General features: G+C 40.7%; 1 protein-coding gene across 4 annotated transcripts in view; it reads left to right on the top strand.

The window, feature by feature from the left end:
- Nucleotides 1-2,296, top strand: part of zswim8 (zinc finger, SWIM-type containing 8) — a 117,464-nt gene extending 115,168 nt beyond the window's left edge. For all 4 annotated transcript variants that reach the window (XM_080450434.1, XM_080450433.1, XM_080450431.1 and 1 more), the window contains exon 31: nt 796-2,296. In XM_080450434.1, coding sequence (XP_080306560.1) covers nt 796-999 — 204 coding nt within the window. In that variant the 3' untranslated portion in view covers nt 1,000-2,296. The remainder of the gene's footprint in view (nt 1-795) is intronic.
- The last annotated feature ends 19,764 nt before the right edge of the window (nt 2,297-22,060 follow it).

Genomic DNA, 22,060 nt, shown 5'->3' with positions numbered 1-22,060 from the left:
CCTACCTACCAGTGACTGCATCGGTAGGCAGGTTCGGTCATTTCAAACGAGATTTCAAACGTATTGTTATTTTTAACATTAGCTTGTAATCCCCATCAACGATGTCACTGGTAGGCAGGTTTCTGTACGGTCCAAAGCCCAGCAATTAGACACAGAGTGAGTTGACACAAATTATGCCATCTTATAATGAGCATTATATTTAGTGAGGACCAATTATATGAAGATGGGGTTGAAAATGGGTGAAGTGGTCCTTTTTAATGGCCAGAGTAATTAGGAATGCGCTGGTGTGTGCAGGGTTAGGGTCCATCTGCATGCCTGACGCTCTGTCATGCGCTGCTGATACCCCCCCTCGATGACCTTTTGACCTTCCACCACACTCTGTGAACACTCTCAAGCCTAACGTACTTTGTTTCGTCGTAGGACTGTGTCGCACAGCAAAAGAATAGCCGACGTACAAGCTCGCAACATATTCTGCAACGTGTCTGCAATGCGTTGAGAGCTTGTACATCAGCTGTTTTCAGCATGACCTTTTTTTCGACTGGCGCTTCCTTTCTCTCCCCGTCTCCGTTTGTCTATCCTCTTTCTGCAATTATTCAATTAAAAAAAAAACGGTACCGCGCTATGAGCTTGTATATCTGCTATTTTTGAATAGCCAAAGAAATCTTAAAATGACACAGACATATGCGTTCCCGGTCTTAATGGATTAAAGCTAGTTGCCAGATCTGTTCATAATGAGATTCACGACAGCTCACCCAGTCTTGTCTCTCTGCCCTCCCCTCTCCTCTCTCCCTGCAGTACATCCACCACCGACTGATCCACCTGACGCCCGCCGACTACGACGACTTCGTCAACATCATCCGCAGCGCGCGGGGGGCCTTCTGCCTGACCCCCGTGGGCATGATGCAGTTCAACGACGTGCTGCAGAACCTCAAGCGGGGCAAACAGACCAAGGAGCTGTGGCAGCGGATCTCCCTGGAGATGGCCACCTTCTCCCCATGACTGTGCCTGGCACTGGGGCCGGGCTGAGAGGGGTGTGTGTGCTATAGGAGCGAGCTGAGGGGGGGAGAGGGGGGGTGGGGGGTATAGCGGAGGGATATCGGTCGGTGCTCCGCGGCATCGCGGCCGCGTAAAAAAGCCCCCCCAGACTGATTCTCTCTCTCTCTCTCTCTCTCTCTCCGATTCTAAAATATAAGCTCTGTGTGTCGGCGACCTCAGCATCACCATTATCACCGCCATTCGCCCCCCCCCTCCCAGACCAGAGCGACCCATGGACCCTTCCTCGCACGCACACACACACACACACACACACACACACACACACACACACACACACACACACACACACACGCACACACGCAAACATGCACACACGCAAGTAGCACACAGGCAGCACAATCAACCCACCATGTACCCCGAACCCCCTGAAAGACGTTGTTTTTATTGTCATCGGTGTTTGTGTGTGTGTGTGTGTGTGTGTGCGTGTGTGTGTTCACGCGGAGCGTGGAGGAGACGACGGAAACGGAAACCACCTCCTCTAGACTCTGTTCTTTTTTGACTGAACATCATCCTTCCCCCCTACATTTATTATAGTTCATTATGTTTATGTGTAAATCTGTTATTATTATTATTATCCGTAACCACTTCAACCCCTTGGCGTCCCGGTTTTGGGCTTTGTCATGTGCGGAAAGATTACGACTTATTCCCGAAAACAGCCGATCTACAAGCTCACAACACGTCGCGACGCGACATGTTGTGAGCTTATAGTTCGGCGGTTCTCGGGAAGGGTTTTGAATCTTTTTGAAAATAGGGCTTAAGTGGTTGAATCGTATTCTTTTTCATTCTCTCTCTCTGTTAAGTTTTCATTTTGACATTTGTGACAAGTTGGTTCTTTTTTTTTCTTTCTTTTTTTTAAATGAAACCACTGAGTGAGTCAGTTTCATTACTGCAACATTCCTCTAGGGGGTGCTGGGGGACGCCGAGACCCCCCGTTCCCCAAAAAGAAACGTGTCACTACAGATCTACATTTTAGCTATTCTGACAGTGTTTAAAGAAAAAACAAAAAGGAAAAAAAAACAGTTTGTTGAAATTATATATATATATATTAAAAAAAACAACTGAAGTTTAATATGACAAACGATGATGACCTAAGTACGGGTGAGGATTTTTCAGTGTTTTGTTTTATCTTTTATTTTGTCTTTTTTTTTTTTTTTTTTATATTTTGTATAGAATATGACATGTATGCCGAGAGGAATCTGAAAAAGAGTGAGAGAATATTAAACGTGTTGAGTGTCGTGTGGTTGGTTCCCTTTTTTCTTTTCCTTGTTTCAGCCCGTTTTGAGGTGCCGGTCCAGGAACCGGACTAGACCGGTCCGGACCGGCCGGTGAACACAGCGAGTCAGACTGGACCAAAAACTCACTGGCTGGCGTTGACTATTTGAGAGTCCAGTCCTTTCATTCATATCAACTTCCACCAAAAAAAGTAACACTTAACGTGGATACTTTTTGTTTTTGTTCATTTCTTTTGGTTTATCTGGTCGACAGCAAAGGTGAAAGATAACTGAATATCTCTTCAGACGTGTAAACGTGTCCATTAGGCCCTGGTGAGCCGGGCTGGGTAAGAATGGGTCACCGCTCCAGTGTGAGTGGCAGCAGGCTCACCTGGATACCAGCCCACAGGCCCAGCTGAGGCTAACGACCGCTTGAACCCCAGCGACGCCTATTCCGGGCAGGAACATTAGCCAGAGAAATCTGCCGATCTATGCGTTGAGCTTGTAGATCGGGCTATTTCTGGGCGAAGAGATTTTGGTGTGGAAGGCGACAAGAGCAGACCAACTACAGAGTCAACTCTGGTCCGTTTCCACTGAAGTCTAGAGGTTCTATTTTCTATATGTCGCTTCGAGTCTCGCCTGTGAGACTCGAAGCGACATATATCATAGAACCGGGGTTACGCTAGTAACCTATTATATGTTTAAGTGGTTAAAGAAACGTCTGCATCAGTGACGAGTCGACCCGGTCTCGTCTAACAGGGTTCCCTTTGCTCAAAGTGTTTTGTTGGTTCCTAAGGATTCCACCAGGTGCTGTTTCTCTAAAAGAGACGTCGTTCATTGTTCCATCGACGTTCAGGGGCCCCCCGAGCCAACGTTCAGGGGCCACTTCGCTGTGTTCCAAAGTCACGCATCTTATGTTTTATTCTTTTTTTTTGTTGCTCTGGACCTCACGGGTGAAGAGTGATTTAGTAGAAAAATGTAACTGTGATATTTTTGTATTCCTCAAAAGTGTAGCTTGGTTGAGAAAACAAAACACAAAAAAAAAGATGTTATATAAATATATATAAACTGTGCTGATTGCAAGAGGTTGTAATTTAGAGTAAAAAATAATAAAACATAAAAAAGAACAGATACAAGCAATACTGAAAATGTAGAGTTTACTTAATAAAGATAATTCCAAACACTAAACCTCACTGTGTCATGTTTCTAACTCGGCCAGTAGTACCGAGGCTGGGGATTGGTCACCCTGTATGTCCAAAACTGTTGCAGGAAATGATCCAGTGGATCCAATTTTATTAAGTTACAAGCTCTTTACTTTCCATTGGTTTAATATTTATAAAACCCACAGACACACTTATTTTTACTTTGAACACTTTTAAAAAATCACACAAAATGGTCTATCTACAAGCTTTTAGATTGATATTTTTGCTGCTTTTGTCACTGTTGTACGAAGAAGTAAAAAAATATATATTGGAGATACAAGGTTTCTGCCCAATAGTGCTTATGCTTTAAGGGATAGTTCACCCCCAAAATCATCTTTTTCTGTCGATTAGTCACCCCATTGAGACTTGAATTCATGGTTATGTTTTTGTCTCATTCCTTTTTTTTATCTTACAATTTTATCCCCCGATTTTTGTAACCCATTTTTTTTCACCCGGTGCCAATTTCCTAAGTGATCCTGGGCGCTACACCTGCCCTACACCAGCGCTACACCAGTCCCCCACAGCCTAGGGAGGCCAGGGCCGAGCCCATGCTTCCTTCAATGCATGAGAGCCAACTGACCTTCTTGTCACCTGACGGGGGAGTTTCCCTGTGAGGGTATTAACTACCCTAGGAGACACGGGAGAACATGCAAGCTCCACACAGAGTAGGCCCTTTCACCAACCCCACCTAGGGTATGGGCGGTATTGTCTCATTCCTAAGCCAATAATTTAAAGACCGGCAGTAGGAGACACAAAGAGTCTCCTTTGTATCTCCTACCGGAACCGCTGCCTACCGGTCCACTGGTCATCAAATTATTGGCTTAGGAATGCGACAAAAACTAAACAATATTCACAAATTCAAGTCTCCATGGGGTGACTAATCCATAGAAAAATAAGTAATGTTTTGGGTGAACTATCCCTTTAAATATAAGTTCTGCAGGTGTTTTATACACCATTACACCGTTTGTTTCAAGGCTGGTTCCAACTTCACCAGGCACTTGAACCCTTAGATCCCCATTCTGGGACGCGGCGGGGCAGGATGGGGGTCATTCACAGAAAATCGATCTACAAGCTTGCAATGTGCCGTGTGCGAAGCTTGTAGATCTGGGTCGGTGAAACCCTCAAGGACCTGAGTTGGGATTTTATTTTTCGTTACCCCACACTGGATTTATAGTGTAATTTATAAAGCATGAAATGAAGCATATTTAACAATTAAGCATACATTGGTAACACACATACATTTATTTGTGTACAGGTAAAATCCCATTGATATAGAAGATCTCTTTTACGAGGAAACCCTGTTCAGAGTAGCACCAGCATACAAATACAACAAACAACAAGAATCCTATACAATCATTTAGATTAAAAACAACGACAGAACATAAACGATTATAATTAAACAATAACCAATGTCATAAGGCAACAACAGCAGCACCTATCAACATTATGTTAAGTAAATCACATCAGACAGTAAACTTTTAAAAGCCCTTAGTGATATAGGCTAATGACATAATTGACCTGATAACGGCATTTTACATTAACCTTTTTAATATTACCATTAATTTGCAACTTTGTTTTGCAAATTATTTGGGGGCCCACTTGCAATATTCTCACGAGTCACGGCCCACTAGTGGGCCCCGAGCCACAGGTTAAGCCGCTCTAAACCCTGGTGCATTCCTTCATTACCTCCCTAAACCCACCTGTATGGTTGTGTCACATGGCCACAGGGGGGCGCCCTAGCGTCAATTATACAGCTGTAGTGCTGTCCCGAGGCAACACAAGCTGTTGTCTCCGTTTTGCAGTGGTGGGAACACTACTCACATTTCTTACTTAAGTAAAAGTATCAATATGCAATGTAGAAATACTCTGTTACAGGTAAAAGTTCTGAATTCAAAATTGACTTGAGTAAAAGTACAAAAGTATTGGCATCAAAATGTACTTAAAGTAGAAAGTAGGCTACTCAATATGCAGAATGTCCCATTTCACAAGTTTTCAAATGTATAAAAAGCTTGTAGATCGGCTATTTTCAAATGGCCGACATATATGGGGCTGAAGTGGTTAATGTATGTTTTGTGATAACCTAAATCTGTAAAGTAACAAGTAACTATGAAGCTGTCAAATAATTGTAGTGGAGTAAAAAGTACAACATTTGCCTCTGAGATGTAGTGGAGTAAAGTAAAAGTACTGAAAATTGGAAATACTGAAGAAAATAAAAAATACCTCAAAATTGTACTTAAGCACAGTACTTGAGTAAAGGCCTATATAGTTATACTTTACACCACTGCCATTTTTATCCACAAATCTAACATTCTCTTTACAGCATGGATTAAAAATGCTTAATACTTGTTAGGCCTGCAGTCATAAACCTATAATGTTACTTTTAAAACCCCTGGTCGTTTTCTGGTGTGTATGTGCTAAAAATATTAAAATATTGTAAAAGATAATAATATGGGACTAATTGTCAATTAATAAGGTATTAATCGTTATGTTCAGTATAACAATATTAACAATTCGGTATTATTAGTATTGTTATTAAGTATTAACAATTAAGTCAACAACAATGGTCACATAATGCTCAGGATTCTTCTGTGTACAAACCTCACGCACGCACGCACGCACGCAGGCGCGCGCGCTCGCGCACACACACACACACACACACACACACACACACACACACACACACACACACACACACACACACACACACACACACACACACACACACACACACACACACACACACACACACACACACACACACACACACACACACACACACACACACACACACACACACACACACCTGGGTTATGGACTTTTGCTTTGGGACCAAGCTGGACTGAACCATCACTGTGTGGAGGAGGGGAGACATTTCATCATGACATTGAGAGTGCATAGCCATAGAGAATGTAGATTCTGACCAAAGCAACACTGGAAACAAGTGCTTTATTACATTATATTGTGTTTACTCTTATTTATTTTACCAAAATCAAATCAATTATACCATCATTATATTATATTATATTATATTATATTACATTATATTATTATCAGAGCTGTAATCAGAGCATATGTAGCTGTGTGGTTAATTACATGTGGTTTAAAATGCAGTGTGGTGGACAAATAGATAAATACTCCTGGTCAAATATTACTATATTATAATTATATTATATTTAAATACGTATGTATTCAAAAGTAGAAATGACAAAGTCCATTTAAAAAAAAATTAAAAAGCAGACATTTTCCAAAAAATCCAGAGATAAACAAATAAATAATAATAATAATGAAATAACAATGAAAATAGCAGATGTTCATACTTTTTTCCATTCCTAGAGGGACACGAAACTGCTGCTTTTGAATGTATGATTGCCACTTAAATGATGTTCCAAATGCAACAAGCAAAATAGGGACCAGAGCTGGGGGGTGGGGGGGGGGTGTTTACGGCTGGCGGTCAAGTGGTTGGTGTTTTTGTGTTTTTGTTTTGTCTGTGCTTTTGTTTTTATTTGTTTCTGGCTGCTGCAGCTGTTGATCCGTCTTGTGACATTTGTACCCTGTTGAAGGGCCTTTATTGTGGGAAAAACTAACAACTTAATAAAAAACATACAGCAATGCATTGATGTAAAATAAATTAGTCATGTTTTTTTAAACACATACTCCATTACTTTAACTCAAGTGCAAATTGAACACAGCAACTTCCACTTGTGGTTGAGTATCGTTTGAACCTGGCTCTGTAGAACAGCCAGATTTTGTAATAAGAGTTTCTTTCCCCAAGCCATCAGACTTGTGAACAGTAAATGAGTGCAGTATCTCAGTGTAATATCCTCAAATATCCCTTTTATCCTGTATACCGCTGAGGACTCCTTGCTGTGCAATAAGCTATATTTGGTCTATTAGTTGGGTGGATTTTGTCTCATTATGAACTGACTGTGATTTTATTAGTGATGGTTTTAGCATTTTAGTATTCTTCTTTTTCCCCCCTAGGAGTAGTTTTAGAAATCTGTAAGCCAGTGAACCTATCTATCTATCTATCTATCTATCTATCTATCTATCTATCTATCTATCTACCTACCTACCTACCCCTCTCTCTCTCTCTCTCTCTCTCTCTCTCTCTCTCTCTCTCTCTCTCTCTCTCTCTATCTATCTATCTATCTATCTATCTATCTATCTATCTATCTATCTATCTATCTATCCATCCATCCATCCATCCATCCATCCATCCATCCATCCATCCATCCATCCATCCATCCATCCATCCATCCATCCATCCATCCATCCATCCATCCATCCATCTAAAATGTAAGTCATTTGTATCTTTGAATACTTGAGTATTTCTGTAAACACATAAGTTACATTCCTCAAGTCAAATGTGTACTCCAGTTAATAGCTTTAACTCAAGTACAAATGTTATACCAGGAGTATCTATCTATACTTTACTTTGACTCAAGCAGCCTACTGGGGGTTGAGTACTGTGTCCGAATATCAAAACGCTCGCCCCAAAACACAGTCGCCCCCGAGCAAATCCGGAACTCCGGAACGGATGACATTCTCTGTCAGCGACGAGGCGGGACCTGAAATGATTGCTGGACTGAACATTATGAAAACTTATAGATGTTTGGGAAGCACAAACGTATATGGGCCACACAATTGACAGGTGTGTTGCGATTGGAGTGGAGTAATAAATCACACCACCTGCCCATTGTGTGCCCAATAATACATTTGTGCTTCCCAAAGAAAGGAGGTTCAGTCCTGCACTCATTTCTGGCCCCTCACCCAGAGAGAATGTTGTCTGTGTGCAGCTCGTGGAAAAGTGGAGATATTTGACTAAACACACATTTTCTGCCGGGCGGGGATATAGGACCGATCTATGGTTGTGTAGTAATATCACAGCCATTCTAAGGCTAGCCTAACCCTTAACTTATTATTTCTAACCTTATCCTCATTAAAACTATGCCTTAACCTAACCTTATTCCTAAACGTAACCTCAGTAAAACTATGCCTAAACCTAACCTTATTCCTACATGTAACCTCAGTAAAACTATGTCTAAACCTAACCTTATTCCTAAACATAACCTCAGTAAAACTATGCCTAAAGCTAACCTTATTCCTAAATGTAACCTCAGTAAAACTATGCCTAAACCTAACATTATTCCTAAACGTAACCCCAGTAAACAAATGCCTAAACCTAACCTTATTCCTAAACGTAACCTCAGTAAACTATGCCTAAACCTAACCTTATTCCTAAACGTAACCCCAGTAAAACTATGCCTAAACCTAACATTATTCCTAAACGTAACCTCAGTAAAACTATGGCTAAACCTAACCTTATTCCTAACCTTATATTTGATTGATTGATTGATGTACTTTATTTAGTAAGACATGAGAACAACAGTAGCCTACATTGAAGTACAAATTCACAATACAAGGTCTACTAAACTGGAAGACTCATAAAGCACTAAGCTTGTTTAAAATGAGTTCCCATGCACACAAATCATGATGACATATAAGAGACAGACAGATATACACACTACTATACAGAACGTCATACAACCAGCTTACAGGTTACTGGTATGAAAAGTAAAAGATATCTTCAGTAAAACTAGACCCTCCAGAAAAATGTGATTATGCGATCGCAGAATTTACCGCATAATCAGCAAACTGGCGCATAATTATGCAGGGGTAACGTTTTTTCAAAAAGGCTGCAGCGCATAATATGCGCATCGCATAATATGCGCACCGCATCGCATAATATGCGCTTCGCATCGCATATTTCGCAACTTTTCACATATTTCGCATTTTTCGCAACTTTTCCCGCAATTTCACCGCATTGCAAAAACCCCCACATATTTCATCGCAAAATCAAGGATTTTAGCCCGCATAATTAAGGATTTTTGCCCGCGTTTTTCTGGAGGGTCTAAATTAAACAAATACAAGAATACAGCCCCCAGGGGGGCAAGCGGTCCGCGAACAAAAATGGGGGCGAGCGTGTATTGGGGCGAGTCTTCTGGTTACCCTGTGTCCACCACCAGCAGCACTGAACACACACCCCCCCGCCGCTGTCAGAATGGTCCAGTCCGGTGTCTCAGTAAAGATGGCGGTGCGGCAGACGGACGCAGCATCGATGCTGTTGTGAATAAAGTGTCACACTTTTTTTCCTCCTTTTAACTCGGGTCTCCGTTCTGCCGGTGATATTTAAGCCCTGGTCGCTGCGGATCGAGCCCGTTGGGACCCCCGCCCTGGTAAGTGAACGGTGCTTTGATCAGCTTATTTATCATTTCTGTATGAATATCAAACTTAAAAAACCCAAAGCGGGTCTTTTTTTTTCTCCCTCTCTCTGCCGTGTTGGGCTGCAAACAGTGTTGCCATGTCCGCTTGTTACAAGCGACTTTTTGGGCTTGTTGTTTTTCTTGTGAAGTTGCTTGTAAATATTGGTGTTTGTGGATTTTTTGGGGGCTTGTTTCTAAAGTGTAGTAGCTTATTTTGGCTTTCACAATTTTTTTAAATTATTTTAACCAGTGGTTCTCAAATATTTTCATGTCATGGACCCTCAAAATAATGTATTTGTCCCTAATAAACCACATCTGAAAATGTTTTGTGCCAGATTTGTGTTGTTGGAATGTTTCAAAAAATCTTCAAAAATATTACACGTTTTATTTCAATACCCTTTTGAAAATAGCAGATCTACAAGCTCACAACGCGTCAGCTTGTAGATCGGCTATTTTCAATGTACACAACATAGGGTTTAAGGTGCTCATAATGGCCCATAGTGCCCTAGTTGCTTCTTTTGGGCTTGTTTTCCCTAGACCTGCTTACTTCAATCTCAAAATCTGGCAACACTGGTGTCGGGGCTGCAAACACTACAGAACCTCAGCTAGCTAGAAGCTAGCTGAGGTTCTCCAAACTCTTTGAATTTAAAGCCTACGTAACACTCCGAGAGTGCCACGAATGGAACCAAATCATTTGGTTCCATTCGTGACACTCTCAGAGTTTCGGGACCCTTGTCGTGTTGTTGGGGTCCATTTTTTGGGACCCCCGGGTGGTCCCTGCACCCCACTTTGAGAACCTATAACAAACGCGGAGACTGACTGAACTGAAGCTAGCTTTGCACTGCACTGAGGTCCAGGTGGCAGTTTGAACAGTTCTAGCTACTGGGATAGAATGTGCTGAAATGGTGTTTTTAATGGGTTCTAGTCTGTTCTACTGGGTTCTATAGTCTGTTCTGCTGGGCTCTAGTCTGTTCTACTGGGTCCTGTAGCCTGTTCTGCTTGGTTCTCGTCTGTCCTGCTGGGTTCTAGTCTGTTCTGCTGAGTTCTAGTCTGTTCTGCTGGGTTCTAGTCTGTTCTACTAGGTTGTGCTGGTCTGGGTGTCAGTTTTAATAGTTACAGCTACTGGGATAGAATGTGTTGAACTGTGTTTTTAATGGGTTTTAGTCTGTTCTACTGGGTTATATAGTCTGTTCTGCTGGGTTCTAGTCTGTTCTACTGGGTTCTGTAGCCTGTTCTGCTTGGTTCTCGTCTGTTCTGCTGGGTTCTAGTCTGTTCTGCTGGGCTTTAGTCTGTTCTGCTGGGTTCTATAGTCTATTCTGCTGGGTTCTGTAGCCTGTTCTGCTTGGTTCTCGTCTGTTCTGCTGGGTTCTAGTCTGTTTCTACTAGGTTGTGCTGGTCTGGGTGTCAGTTCAATAGTTACAGTGTTTTTTAAAAAAATGGGTTCTAGTTGGTTCTGCTGGGTTCTTTATGGGGAGAACCGTTTCATTTACGACCTGAACTGGGTTTTGAGCGGGTTTTTAAAACCTTGGTACCCCAATTTTGATAGTATATTAGACTGGAATGCTAGGTTGAGTAAGGTTCTTCGTCTATCTGGTATCCTATAGTTTTTTGAGGCACACAGACACTTACACTGTCTGTCTGCATTCTGTTGGATGTGATTTATTTACCTTGTTTATTGTGAGTCTCACTGGATAAGAGCTTCTGCGAAATATATCTCCTTTTGTAAATTTGAGTGTCCCGGGTTTAGGCGCTGCATGCGTGGACCTGGGTTTTTCCTGGGTTCTAGTCTGTTCGACTGGGCTGTACTGGGTTCTAGTCTGTTAGACTGGGTTGTTACTGGGTTCTAGTCTGTTCTACTGGGTTTTTCCTGGGTTCTAGTCTGTTAGACTGGGTTGTTACTGGTTCTAGTCTGTTCGACTGGGCTGTACTGGGTTCTAGTCTGTTAGACTTGGTTATACTGGTTTTAGTCTGTTCTTCTACTGAGTTGTTACTGGGTTCTAGTCTCTTCGACTGGGTTGTTACTGCTTTTAGTCTGTTCTACTGAGTTGTTACTGGGTTGTTACTGGTTTTAGTCTGTTCTACTGGGTTGTTACTGGGTTGTTACTGGGTTCTAGTCTGTTCTACTGGGTTGTTACTGGGTTCTAGTCTGTTCTACTGGGTTACTGGGTTCTAGTCTGTTCTACTGGGTTGTTACTGGCCTGGGTTCTAGTATGTTCTAGGCTATTCTTCTGCATTGTTACTGGGTTCCAGTCTGTTCTACTGGGTTATTACTGGCCTGGGTTCTAGTATGTTCTAGGCTGTTCTTCTGTGTTGTTACTGGGTTCCAGTCTGTTCTACTGGGTTGTTACTGGCCTGGGTTCTAGTATGTTCTAGGCTGTTCTTCTGCGTTGTTACTGGGTTCCAGTCTGTTCTACTGGGTTAACTTGTTACTGGTTCTAGTCTGTTCTATTGGGTTCTAGTCTGTTGTACTGGGTTGTGCAGGGCTCTTACTGGGTTGTGCTGGGTTCTTACTAGGAGAACCGTTTGATGTGAACTGGGTTTTTAAAGCTTTTTAATTTATTTTAACCCTGGTATCCTATAGTTTCTTGAGGCTCACTAGTACACAGTTCTCTGCATTCTATGTATATTTACCTTGCATATTGTGAGTCACTCTGGATAAGGGTCTGCTAAATGCCTACACTGTAAATAGGTTCTCTTCCCGGCGCTGTCATTTTAAAGCAGCTGGTTCTCGAACCTATAATGTTCAAGGACCCCCAGTTTGATATGCATTAGACCACGGACCCCCATTTTTTTGTATCTCTGGGACCTTGTACTCTGTACAATCCTGGACTTAATCTTCAATGCTAATTTGACTATGAAAGTGTACAAATTGAACCAAATGGAGCAGTTAAATGGCTCCATTTGGGGTCTCTGTTCCTTGGTACAGACTCGTAAAGGTCCATTTGAGTTCCCAACTATCCATCATTTAGCTGGGGGGACCCCCTGGAACTCCCTCAAGGACCCTTAGGGGGTCGCCGGACCCCATGTTGAGAACAACTGATTTAGATCGTTTCACATCATCAAAAATACCACCTTTTGCAATGACAAAAGTGTGTTTTTGACACAGAGCTAAGTAACAGTAAGTACATTAGCCCATCATGCTAGCAGACAGTGTCTTGTAGATCAGTGGTTCTCAAAGTGGGGTCCCGGGACCCCCAGGGGTCCTTGGCGGGGTTCCAGGAGGTCCGTCAGCAAAATGAGTTAATATAGCATAAAAATCTGTTAAACCACTTTAACCCTATATATGTCAGCCATTTGAAAATAGCCTATCTACTTGTAGATCTGCTATTTTTAAAAGAATTTGGGGAAAAAAAGTGAAGCATTTTAACAACACCAAATCCCTGTTTGGGGGTCCTCCCCGGCACACAATCTTCTCAGATGGGGGGTCCGTCCGAGGCCAAATGCATATGAATTTGGGAGGTCCTTGACGTGGAAAGGTTTGCGAAGCAGTGCGTTAGACCAGTGTCTATCAACCTTTTTTGTGCCAAGGCACACCTGGCATAGCCAAAAAATCCCAGGGCACACCTAGATATACGGTATATATAATTATATATATATATATATACTACCGTATATATATATATATATAATATATATCTATACACACACTAGGGGTGTGCCGATTTTCACATTTCACGAAACGATACGATACGATATTGGGCACACAACTTCGATACGATTTCGATACGATTCTCACTTTTTTATCATGAAAATATATGGGGGAGAAAAAAAACAAATGCAAACAAATATTTCTGTTTTTGCATTATTCAGACATGCAAACTTGTGGCTTTTCAGCTTCCACTAGCCGTTTTGAATCCAAATAGGGCAATAGTGTGACACCTGACCCAGCATGTTGTCACCCTTTTCACCTCGGGGCTGTTTGCATGCCTGATTATTATTATTGTTTTTTTTTTTCAAACGTCGCGGCACACCTCAGCAGTAGCCCCGGCCCAAAATTGGGACGTTTGCCAGGGTTGATATACACTGCGTTAGACAGCGTGTTGTTGTAGAATGCACAATACGTGAGGTGGTGGTGTGGTCTTAATAAAGCTGTGTTGTCCTGCTGGGACTCCTTGGGAGACAGTGATGGATTCATATGGAGGGGCTGCTGCTCTGCCCCGGTTGGTTGCATATGGAAAACATTTCCCCCGGTAGTCTGTTCAGAAACCTCGCCTTTCTGCACACCGAAGAAGCTTGGGTCATTTTGATAACATTTTTATGTAAATTGCATAATAAAAAGTAAAATGACCTAATACATCATCCACTGAGCTTTAGAAAATGGCTTGGAATAAAAGTATCTGCACCCCCCCCCCCCCCATAGCTATGGGTTTGTTTCTGTACCCATGGTTATGCCGTATACATTCCATATTGCATGTTTTTTTCTTTTATTTCTCGCTAATATTTGCTAATTTGTTACAAGTTTCGCAACTTTCTGCATATTTCGCAACTTCCCGCAATTTCACTGCATAAAATTGCAAAAAAACCTGCATATTTCATCGCAAAATCAAGGATTTTAGCCCGCATAATCAAGAGTTTTAGCCCGCATAATCAAGGATTTTTGCCCGCGTTTTTTGCGGCCGGCACATCTTTATTCCTCTTAGCTTATTATCTTGTCGCTTAGTATTTTGAGGACCTAACACATTAGCATTTTGCTGCTTATGAGTAGTGACAAATAAACCTTCCTGATTCTCATCATTTTGATAAATTGTTCAGATCCATAATTCTTGTTTAGTTTACCTCTCTGAGCGTCTGTTTTAAATGGATGCGTAAGGTACTTTTTTCCCCTTAACGAGATGCTTGAAAGCAGCCTAGACGTTACAATATTGTAAACTACATGAATGCTGCCTTGTAGACGTGAATCCGGGGAAATAAGGAGCCTTATGCACCAGATATGTTTTAAGTGTGAGATCTCGTGGCTGAATGACTATTTCCACCTTTAATGTTTACTTCATGGCACGATGGTGTCACTTGTCGAAAACAACAGATTAGTTCTTTAGTGTGATTTTCCGCTGCTCTAAGTGTGTATTCTCCGTTCATTAGCGTCTGTTGCTTGTGTGCAAGTTAGTACAAGTGACTGAGGGTGTGTGACGTCACCAAGCAGTGACTGAGTGGAGTGATGGAGAGTAGAGCACTGTCTGAACTAGGGCTGTCAACTTTCCTCAGAAATGATATTCGAATATTGGTCTTAAAAATTGGCAGATATTCGAATATATTCGAATGTTATAGACCAATTATTTGTTTACTAACATTGAGACTGGATACACAGGTGATTCTTTCACGCAATCAATTCCCAACCTGTTGTTTTGGGGTGCGCTGGTTTCAGCACACCCCAACCCCCTCTTGTGTGTTGGCTAGTGAGGCGTGTCCTAGCGAGACCTGATAGAATGGGTTTCATTGCGCGCATACTGGTTGCACGCTTACTGGTTCTTATCAGTGTGACGTCGTCTGTTAAAGGGTCTATTATTATCATTATATATATATATATATATATATATATATATATATATATATATATATATATATATATATATATATATATATATATATATATATTTATATTATTATTATTTTTTATTTTTTTTGACAGAAACAATACAAAAAACTATGTATCAAGTGCTCGGATCCAATAAAACATATCTTTTGTTTGTTTTTATAACTTGATGCATTGTTTTTTGTATTGTCCCTGTCAAATAAAAAATAAAAATAATATATGATAATAATAAATAAAATATTAATCTTCATATTCAAATATACATATTTCCCCCATATTCGAGGAATATTCGATATTCAAATATTAATTCACCAGCCCTAGTCTGAACGCACAAAGAGTGAGTTTTGAACATAGACAATAAATCCAAAGTGTTATTACACTCGTACGCACACGGCGCGTACAAGTGCATGAAATGCAACACTCCGATAACGTGTGCGCCATGCTTTGTAGTGCTTGTAGATCTGCTATTTGCGACGAGCAACGTCGCAAATAACCAGCGGAGCAGCTGGAAGCTATGCTCTAGTCGAAACAGCACTTTGTTGTGATTTTCTTATTGATTTTGTTTGCAGAGGAACTCAATGTAGTGAACTAGGGACAATGTTTTTTTCAATGTTTATGATTTTGAATGCATGCAGTGAAAACCTTGTATTTTCATAGATAGCACAGTGTAATACAGAGGTCTTCAACAGGGGGTCCCGGGACCCCTAGGGGGTCCTCAGAGTTACTACAGGGGGTCCGCCAACTCTTTGTGTGATTTTTACATTAACCACTTCAACCAAGCATCCCTATTCTAAGGAGAACTTTAGCCAAAAATAGCAGATCTACAAGCTCACAACGCCTCGCGCGCTTGTAGATCTGCTATTTTCGGCAAAGTGGTTTGATGTAGGGGACAAAAAGAGCAGACTAAGTACAGAGTGAAAGGTCAGGTTTACTAAGTATTGTTTAAGTGCATGGTTACATTTCTGGAAATGCACATTAACATGAATCCAACATGATAGTGCTGTGAAACAAGTCTATGAAGCTGCCAATGAAATCTATGAAAAAAATAATATTTTATACAATATATAATGGGGGGGGTCCCTACTTTATCTCGCTCTCAGCCAAGGGGTCCTTAGCCTGAAAACGTTGAACACCCCTGGTGTAATACATATAATAGTTAAAGATTCATATTTTCCAGCAAATTCATGAAAGCTAACACAGCCTGCATTGCCCTCTCTTAGCTTTTCCCCAGAGACTGTATTTTTTGCATAGAAAGTGTAGGGAAAGGCATTATCAAAGATGTTTGCTAAGCTTTTGAGGCAGCCTGTTGTTTCCGCTTGTCCAGCATCAGTGTCAGCATTGTTTTTTCTTCGTCCAAAATGTCCCTAAATGTTTGTCTTTCTTGAGGTTTACTCACCGGTTTCAGTGTGTGATGTTTACAACATTATCTCATTGTTTTTGTAATGCTTTTTTCCCCCTCCACAATGAATATATTCATATGCTGAGTGTAGTAGTTGCCATTCAGGCCTGTTCCATTTTAACAGCTGCTGTCTTTTATTGGTCGATAACCTGCTAAAAGTAGATGTTTAATCGTTTTTTTTTTGGTCGGCGTTCCTGCTGCTCTCGGTTTCCTTGCACTTGTTGTGATGAGAGTAATCTCTCAAGAACAGATCCATCGCTGCGCTTGGATCTGTCGGTAGCCGTGTTGACAACCTGTGCACATTGGCGTGGGCGTGCCTTCAAATCAGGAAGCAGGCCAATCAAATGTAGTGGGCGGGATTTACATGTGTGCTGCTCAATTCCCACTGGAAACAAACCGAAACTCATTTAACAATAGCGTCCTCGGAGCAGACAAACCCACGGAAAGTTAGTAACATTTTAACTTGCTCTTTCATCATAGAAACAAGTGGGCTTATAACCAAAACGATCCATGTTCTCTGGGAGAAGTGGTGTTAGTGTTCCGTGGAGAAATATTGTTAGTGGGAATGAAAACATAGTCTCACCACCGGAAGTGGAAGGCTGAAGGCAGACCAAAACCCCGGTTTCGCTGAGCACGGGTCCTCCGTACAGCTCCGCCCAGAGCCAAATGAATAAGTAAAAAACAGCAGAGGGCGCTGTTTTTCCTTTTTATTTGACGATGGGTTCCCAGATTGTGATGAGGGTAATGACACACATTTCGTCACTGTCGGAACCTTGTATGTCCAAAACCATTACTCTTTAGGAAATGGGGATGAATGAATGGATCCAATGAATGTAGTTATTATTTCGTCACAAGCTGTTGCTAGTGCTTTTCATTGGTTAAATATAACAAAAAAATAGCCGATCTACAAGCTCACAACGTCTCGCACCGCACACCACCTTTTTTCCAGGAACACAGACTTGTTGAATATCGGCTTGAAAGTGGCCTTTTTTTTCTGGGACACAGCAGGATATAACTAGATAGCCTAATTCCCCACGCAGGAAGGAGTCCACACGGGATCTATCTGTGATGGCTGAGTTAACCCATTAAGACCGGGAACGCAGCCACCCGTGTCATTTTCAGATTTCTTTGGCTATTCAAAAATAGCAGATATACAAGCCGCGCTATGAGCTTGTAGATCTGCTATATTTTTTTTTAACCGTGAAAATGTGTGCAAATCTTTGATTATATATTATTTTAAAGGGAAACAAATTTACTCAAATCTTTGCTTCTTGGGGGTCCGTGGTCAAATAATAATTTTGGGGGTCCTTGACATGGAAAGAGTTGGAGCACCACTGATATAGCACTGATATATAGCATCCAAACAACAAAAATGATATGTATTTGGCCGCAGACCCCCCCATCTCAAAATATGTTGTTCCAGGGACCCCCAGAAGCAAAGATTTGAGTTAAAAATGTTTGATTTAAAATGTATATATATATTCAAAGATTTTCACAAGTGTTCAAGATTTTTCAAAAAATAACAGATCTACGAGCTTGTATATCTGCTATTTTTGAATAGCCAAAGTATAAAATATGGATAAAGTGGTTACACCGATGCGTTCCCGGTTTGCATGGGTTAATGAAAGTAGGTTGAAATTAAGAATAGCAATGGTAACACAACAGTGGTGGGCTTGGCCACACCGTCAACACTGATCCTCTCAACAATGGAACCACCTGTGAATTGTTTTTTTTTAAAGTTTAGTTTCCGATATCAATGTAATTTAACACATGATGTTATTTCATTTTATATATATATTCTGAATGCTTCTGCACGACTGTTTTGTACTTTAACTGTACTGTAGTATTTACATTATAATTTTACTAACTTGTAGCTGCACATTCACAATTATAACTGGAATTTGTATTTATTCCTAGCTTTTTAATTTATTTTTGCATTTCTCTTCCAAAAGGGCATCCCTCCCTGCTTGTCTGGGGGGAGAGAGTGAGAGGCAGGGAAAAATGCAGTGCAACACAACACACCAGACACAATGAAGATTCAACAGGCTATATCACAGAACCCAGCCAAGCCACTGGGAACACACACACACACACACACACACACACACACACACACACACACACACACACACACACACACACACACACACACACAGGCCACTGTATCTAAACATCACATTACTCACACACACACACACACACACACACACACTAGCAGCAACGGTCTAAAGCAATCCATCATGATGCTAGATAGTGAGTAAATATCACAACAAATCCATTTAACGTAGCAGTGCTACTCATCATTTGAAGACAAAGTCCATCCTCCCTGATATCTTTCTTCATGAAAAGAATGTAGTCCAGTAAAACTCATTAATGTACTGTAATGTACTATGTTCAATTCCAATAGAGGGTCCTTCTTCACTAGTCCAGCCCGCCCCAGTCTTATTCCTTGAATACGGTACGTCTTAATGCAGTTTAGGACTGAAGATGTCTGCTCCACGGAGGCAGTGGTCACAGTGGACACAGGAAGTGTCCCCGTCAAACATGTCTGTGTGTAAAGCATGTTTTTTTTGCTTGGACTGTTCAGTTCGGAGCTTAGCAGCCATGATGGCCATGATACATTTTTATGACATTACATTGTTAAATTACATTGTTGCATTACGTTATCACATAACATTATCACATTACATTACATTATTACATATCATTATTAAGTTACATTATCACATTACATTACATATATATTTTAAAATAATGTGTATTTGGCCGCGGACCGGACCCCCATCTCAAAATGTTGTTCCAGGGACCCCCCAGAAGAAAAGATTTTAGTTACAAATGTTTGCTTTAAAAATATATTCCAAGATTTGCACAAAGTTTCAAGATCTTTCAAAAATAGCAGATCTACAAGCTCGTAGCGCGGGAGTCGGTGCCGCGCTATGAGCTTGTAGATCTGCTATTTTTGAATAGCCAAAGTATAAAATAATGGTTTAAGTGGTTGCACAGATGCGATTCCGGTCTTAACTCTTACCCTGCCAGAGTTTTTTCAGAACAGTCTGTAGCCTCTGCCAGGGTTTTGACCGATTTTGGTACCTTTTCGCATAGCCACAAAATATTTTTCTCAAGTATGATTGATCCCCAGAAAATTTCTAATCACAGATGAGATTCAGGTGTGGTTTCACAAATGTCAACGAGGTCAATTTGACCTTGTTGTCATGTGTTGTTTGATGTTTGAAAATAGCTCAAAACCAGTGGTTTCAAAACAAAAAACATTGTGAATTGTTTGTCCGTTTCAATTTTAACATTGAAGTGGATGGAGCAGCAAATCTTTGGAAATTGTTATGTCCTTATTCGTTTGGAATATCGAAAAGGTGTCAATACTAAATAATTAGAGAATCTTTTTAGAAAATTTCTTTTTTGAAAAAAGTTTTTTTCATGTTTTTGTTTTTCAAGACGTTTTTATACGTCTTTGGCAGGCAACAGCTAATTTCTCAAAGACGTTTATAAACGTCTTTGGCAGTTATAGAGTTAATGGGCTAAATATGTTCCATATCTGGGCAAGAATATTGTCCAGAATGTTAACTTTGTTGGATAATCCCCCCCCCCACGCTCGCCCTCTCACTCTCCACAGACTGATGGAACAAATTATGTAAAACACTCATGTCGCATTTATGAAAATGTATTTATGATATTAAAAAAGCTTATCTTGTGATTGTGACAATCACTGAGCCAGTAGAGAAGGCCCAGCTTTCCTCTGGTATAACAGATTCAACGCCATTCCTCTAGGTTGTTTTATTTGTGCAAACATGAAACAATGTAGAGTGTTTCACATCTTGTAGTTATTGTAAAAAAAAAAAAAACGTTTGCTAGAAATAAGGAACAGGCTAAATGTGAGGGAAACAGCTGTTACAAACATCTCACACCCAGAACATTTAGTCTACATAAATAAATAGGTTGCAGACAACATTCACTTGAATGTCAGTTTCACAATATGTTCTTGAAAATATCACAACCGGATGAATACAATGGCAAGGGAAATGAAACTTAAAATTGTCCTGATGTAGACAACATTGTGTGTGTGTGCGTGTGTGTGTGTGTGTGTGAATGCACTGCATGTGACATCGATGAGGAGGCAGGGGAATGGGAACACTGGAAACAATTTGAGTTATTTCCTCAGATTCGAGTTCTATTTGCAAACAACTGAAATGTAAACATTCTTCTGCAATGTGGAAGTAACTATTCTCTTTCATGTAAAAATGACCCAGAGTACCCCAGAAGCCACTGAAGGATAGTTCCAACAGCTAAAACTAGAGCCTTTCTGATGCTAGATTTGTGGGTCCAAGCCTGATTTTGGAGAGTCCAAGACCACCAATTAATTATAGATATTTTGTAAAAGGAAAAAAAAATCAGTTGAAATCGATAAAAAATAATAAAGAAACCCTGTAAGATTTGATTCAGATTGGACTCCTGGACCCTTGCTCCCCACTCCCTCCTATCCAGCATACTATTTGAGAACATTTAACTTTCTAAGCAAGCAAATAAAAACAAATAACTTAAGCCCTATTCAAAGGTTTAAAAAAAATGGCAATCAGCTATATTTTCATTTTTTACATGTATAAAAATATTTAATTTCTTTGTATGTTTCAGGTATTTGCCATATCTGCGCTGTACAATTTTTGATTACGAAGCCTTTAAAGGCTTCATAATGTTTCAATGTGTTCATGAAACACACAATTAAATCATTAATCACAATTATTTTAGTGACAATTTATCGTCAACTTAAATTTGTAATCGGGACAGCCCTACTTACAACATGAGAAAAAATTGCCAAAACCCCCTGCAATATTTTTCTGTTGGTATTCACCCTTGTTTTGAGTTGCTTGGTGGATTGGATGATTGCACTCTCCCACAGTAGTAAAGAAAAAAACAACACATATCGGCCATTTTCACACTTTATTCATTTTACACTCGGTGTCAGGGACCTCAATAGCGTGTGTAAGATCCATACACGGCCACAACAGCTTGCCACTTCCTCCTCATGCTGGTCACCAACCTAACCACATTTTGCTGTGGGGTGGCATCCCATTTCCTCAAGACCTCAACCAGGATTTGTTGCAAGTCAGCAAAAGTGGTTCTGTTGGTCACTTCTCTAGCACAGTGGTTTTCAACCCTTTTCATTTCAAGGTCCGTTATTCATTCAGCATTTGAGCCACGGTCCACCGTTTGATGAGATTTAGACTCAGACCCAAAACTTTATATACAAAATATTTTGTAATTGTTGGATAAGATTTTGTCCACAATTCCATGCTGTATTGATGTTGGTACCAATAGGAGAGATAAACAGGCAAACGTTGATCAAAACAACAATTCTTCTACATTCTCTAATTGTGTAGACTTCTTGT

Source organism: Gymnoscopelus braueri, assembly GCF_963280865.1.
Source record: "Gymnoscopelus braueri genome assembly, chromosome: 14".
NCBI classification, from domain to species: Eukaryota; Metazoa; Chordata; class Actinopteri; order Myctophiformes; family Myctophidae; genus Gymnoscopelus; species Gymnoscopelus braueri.
This window is presented reverse-complemented; position numbering and strand designations above follow the sequence as displayed.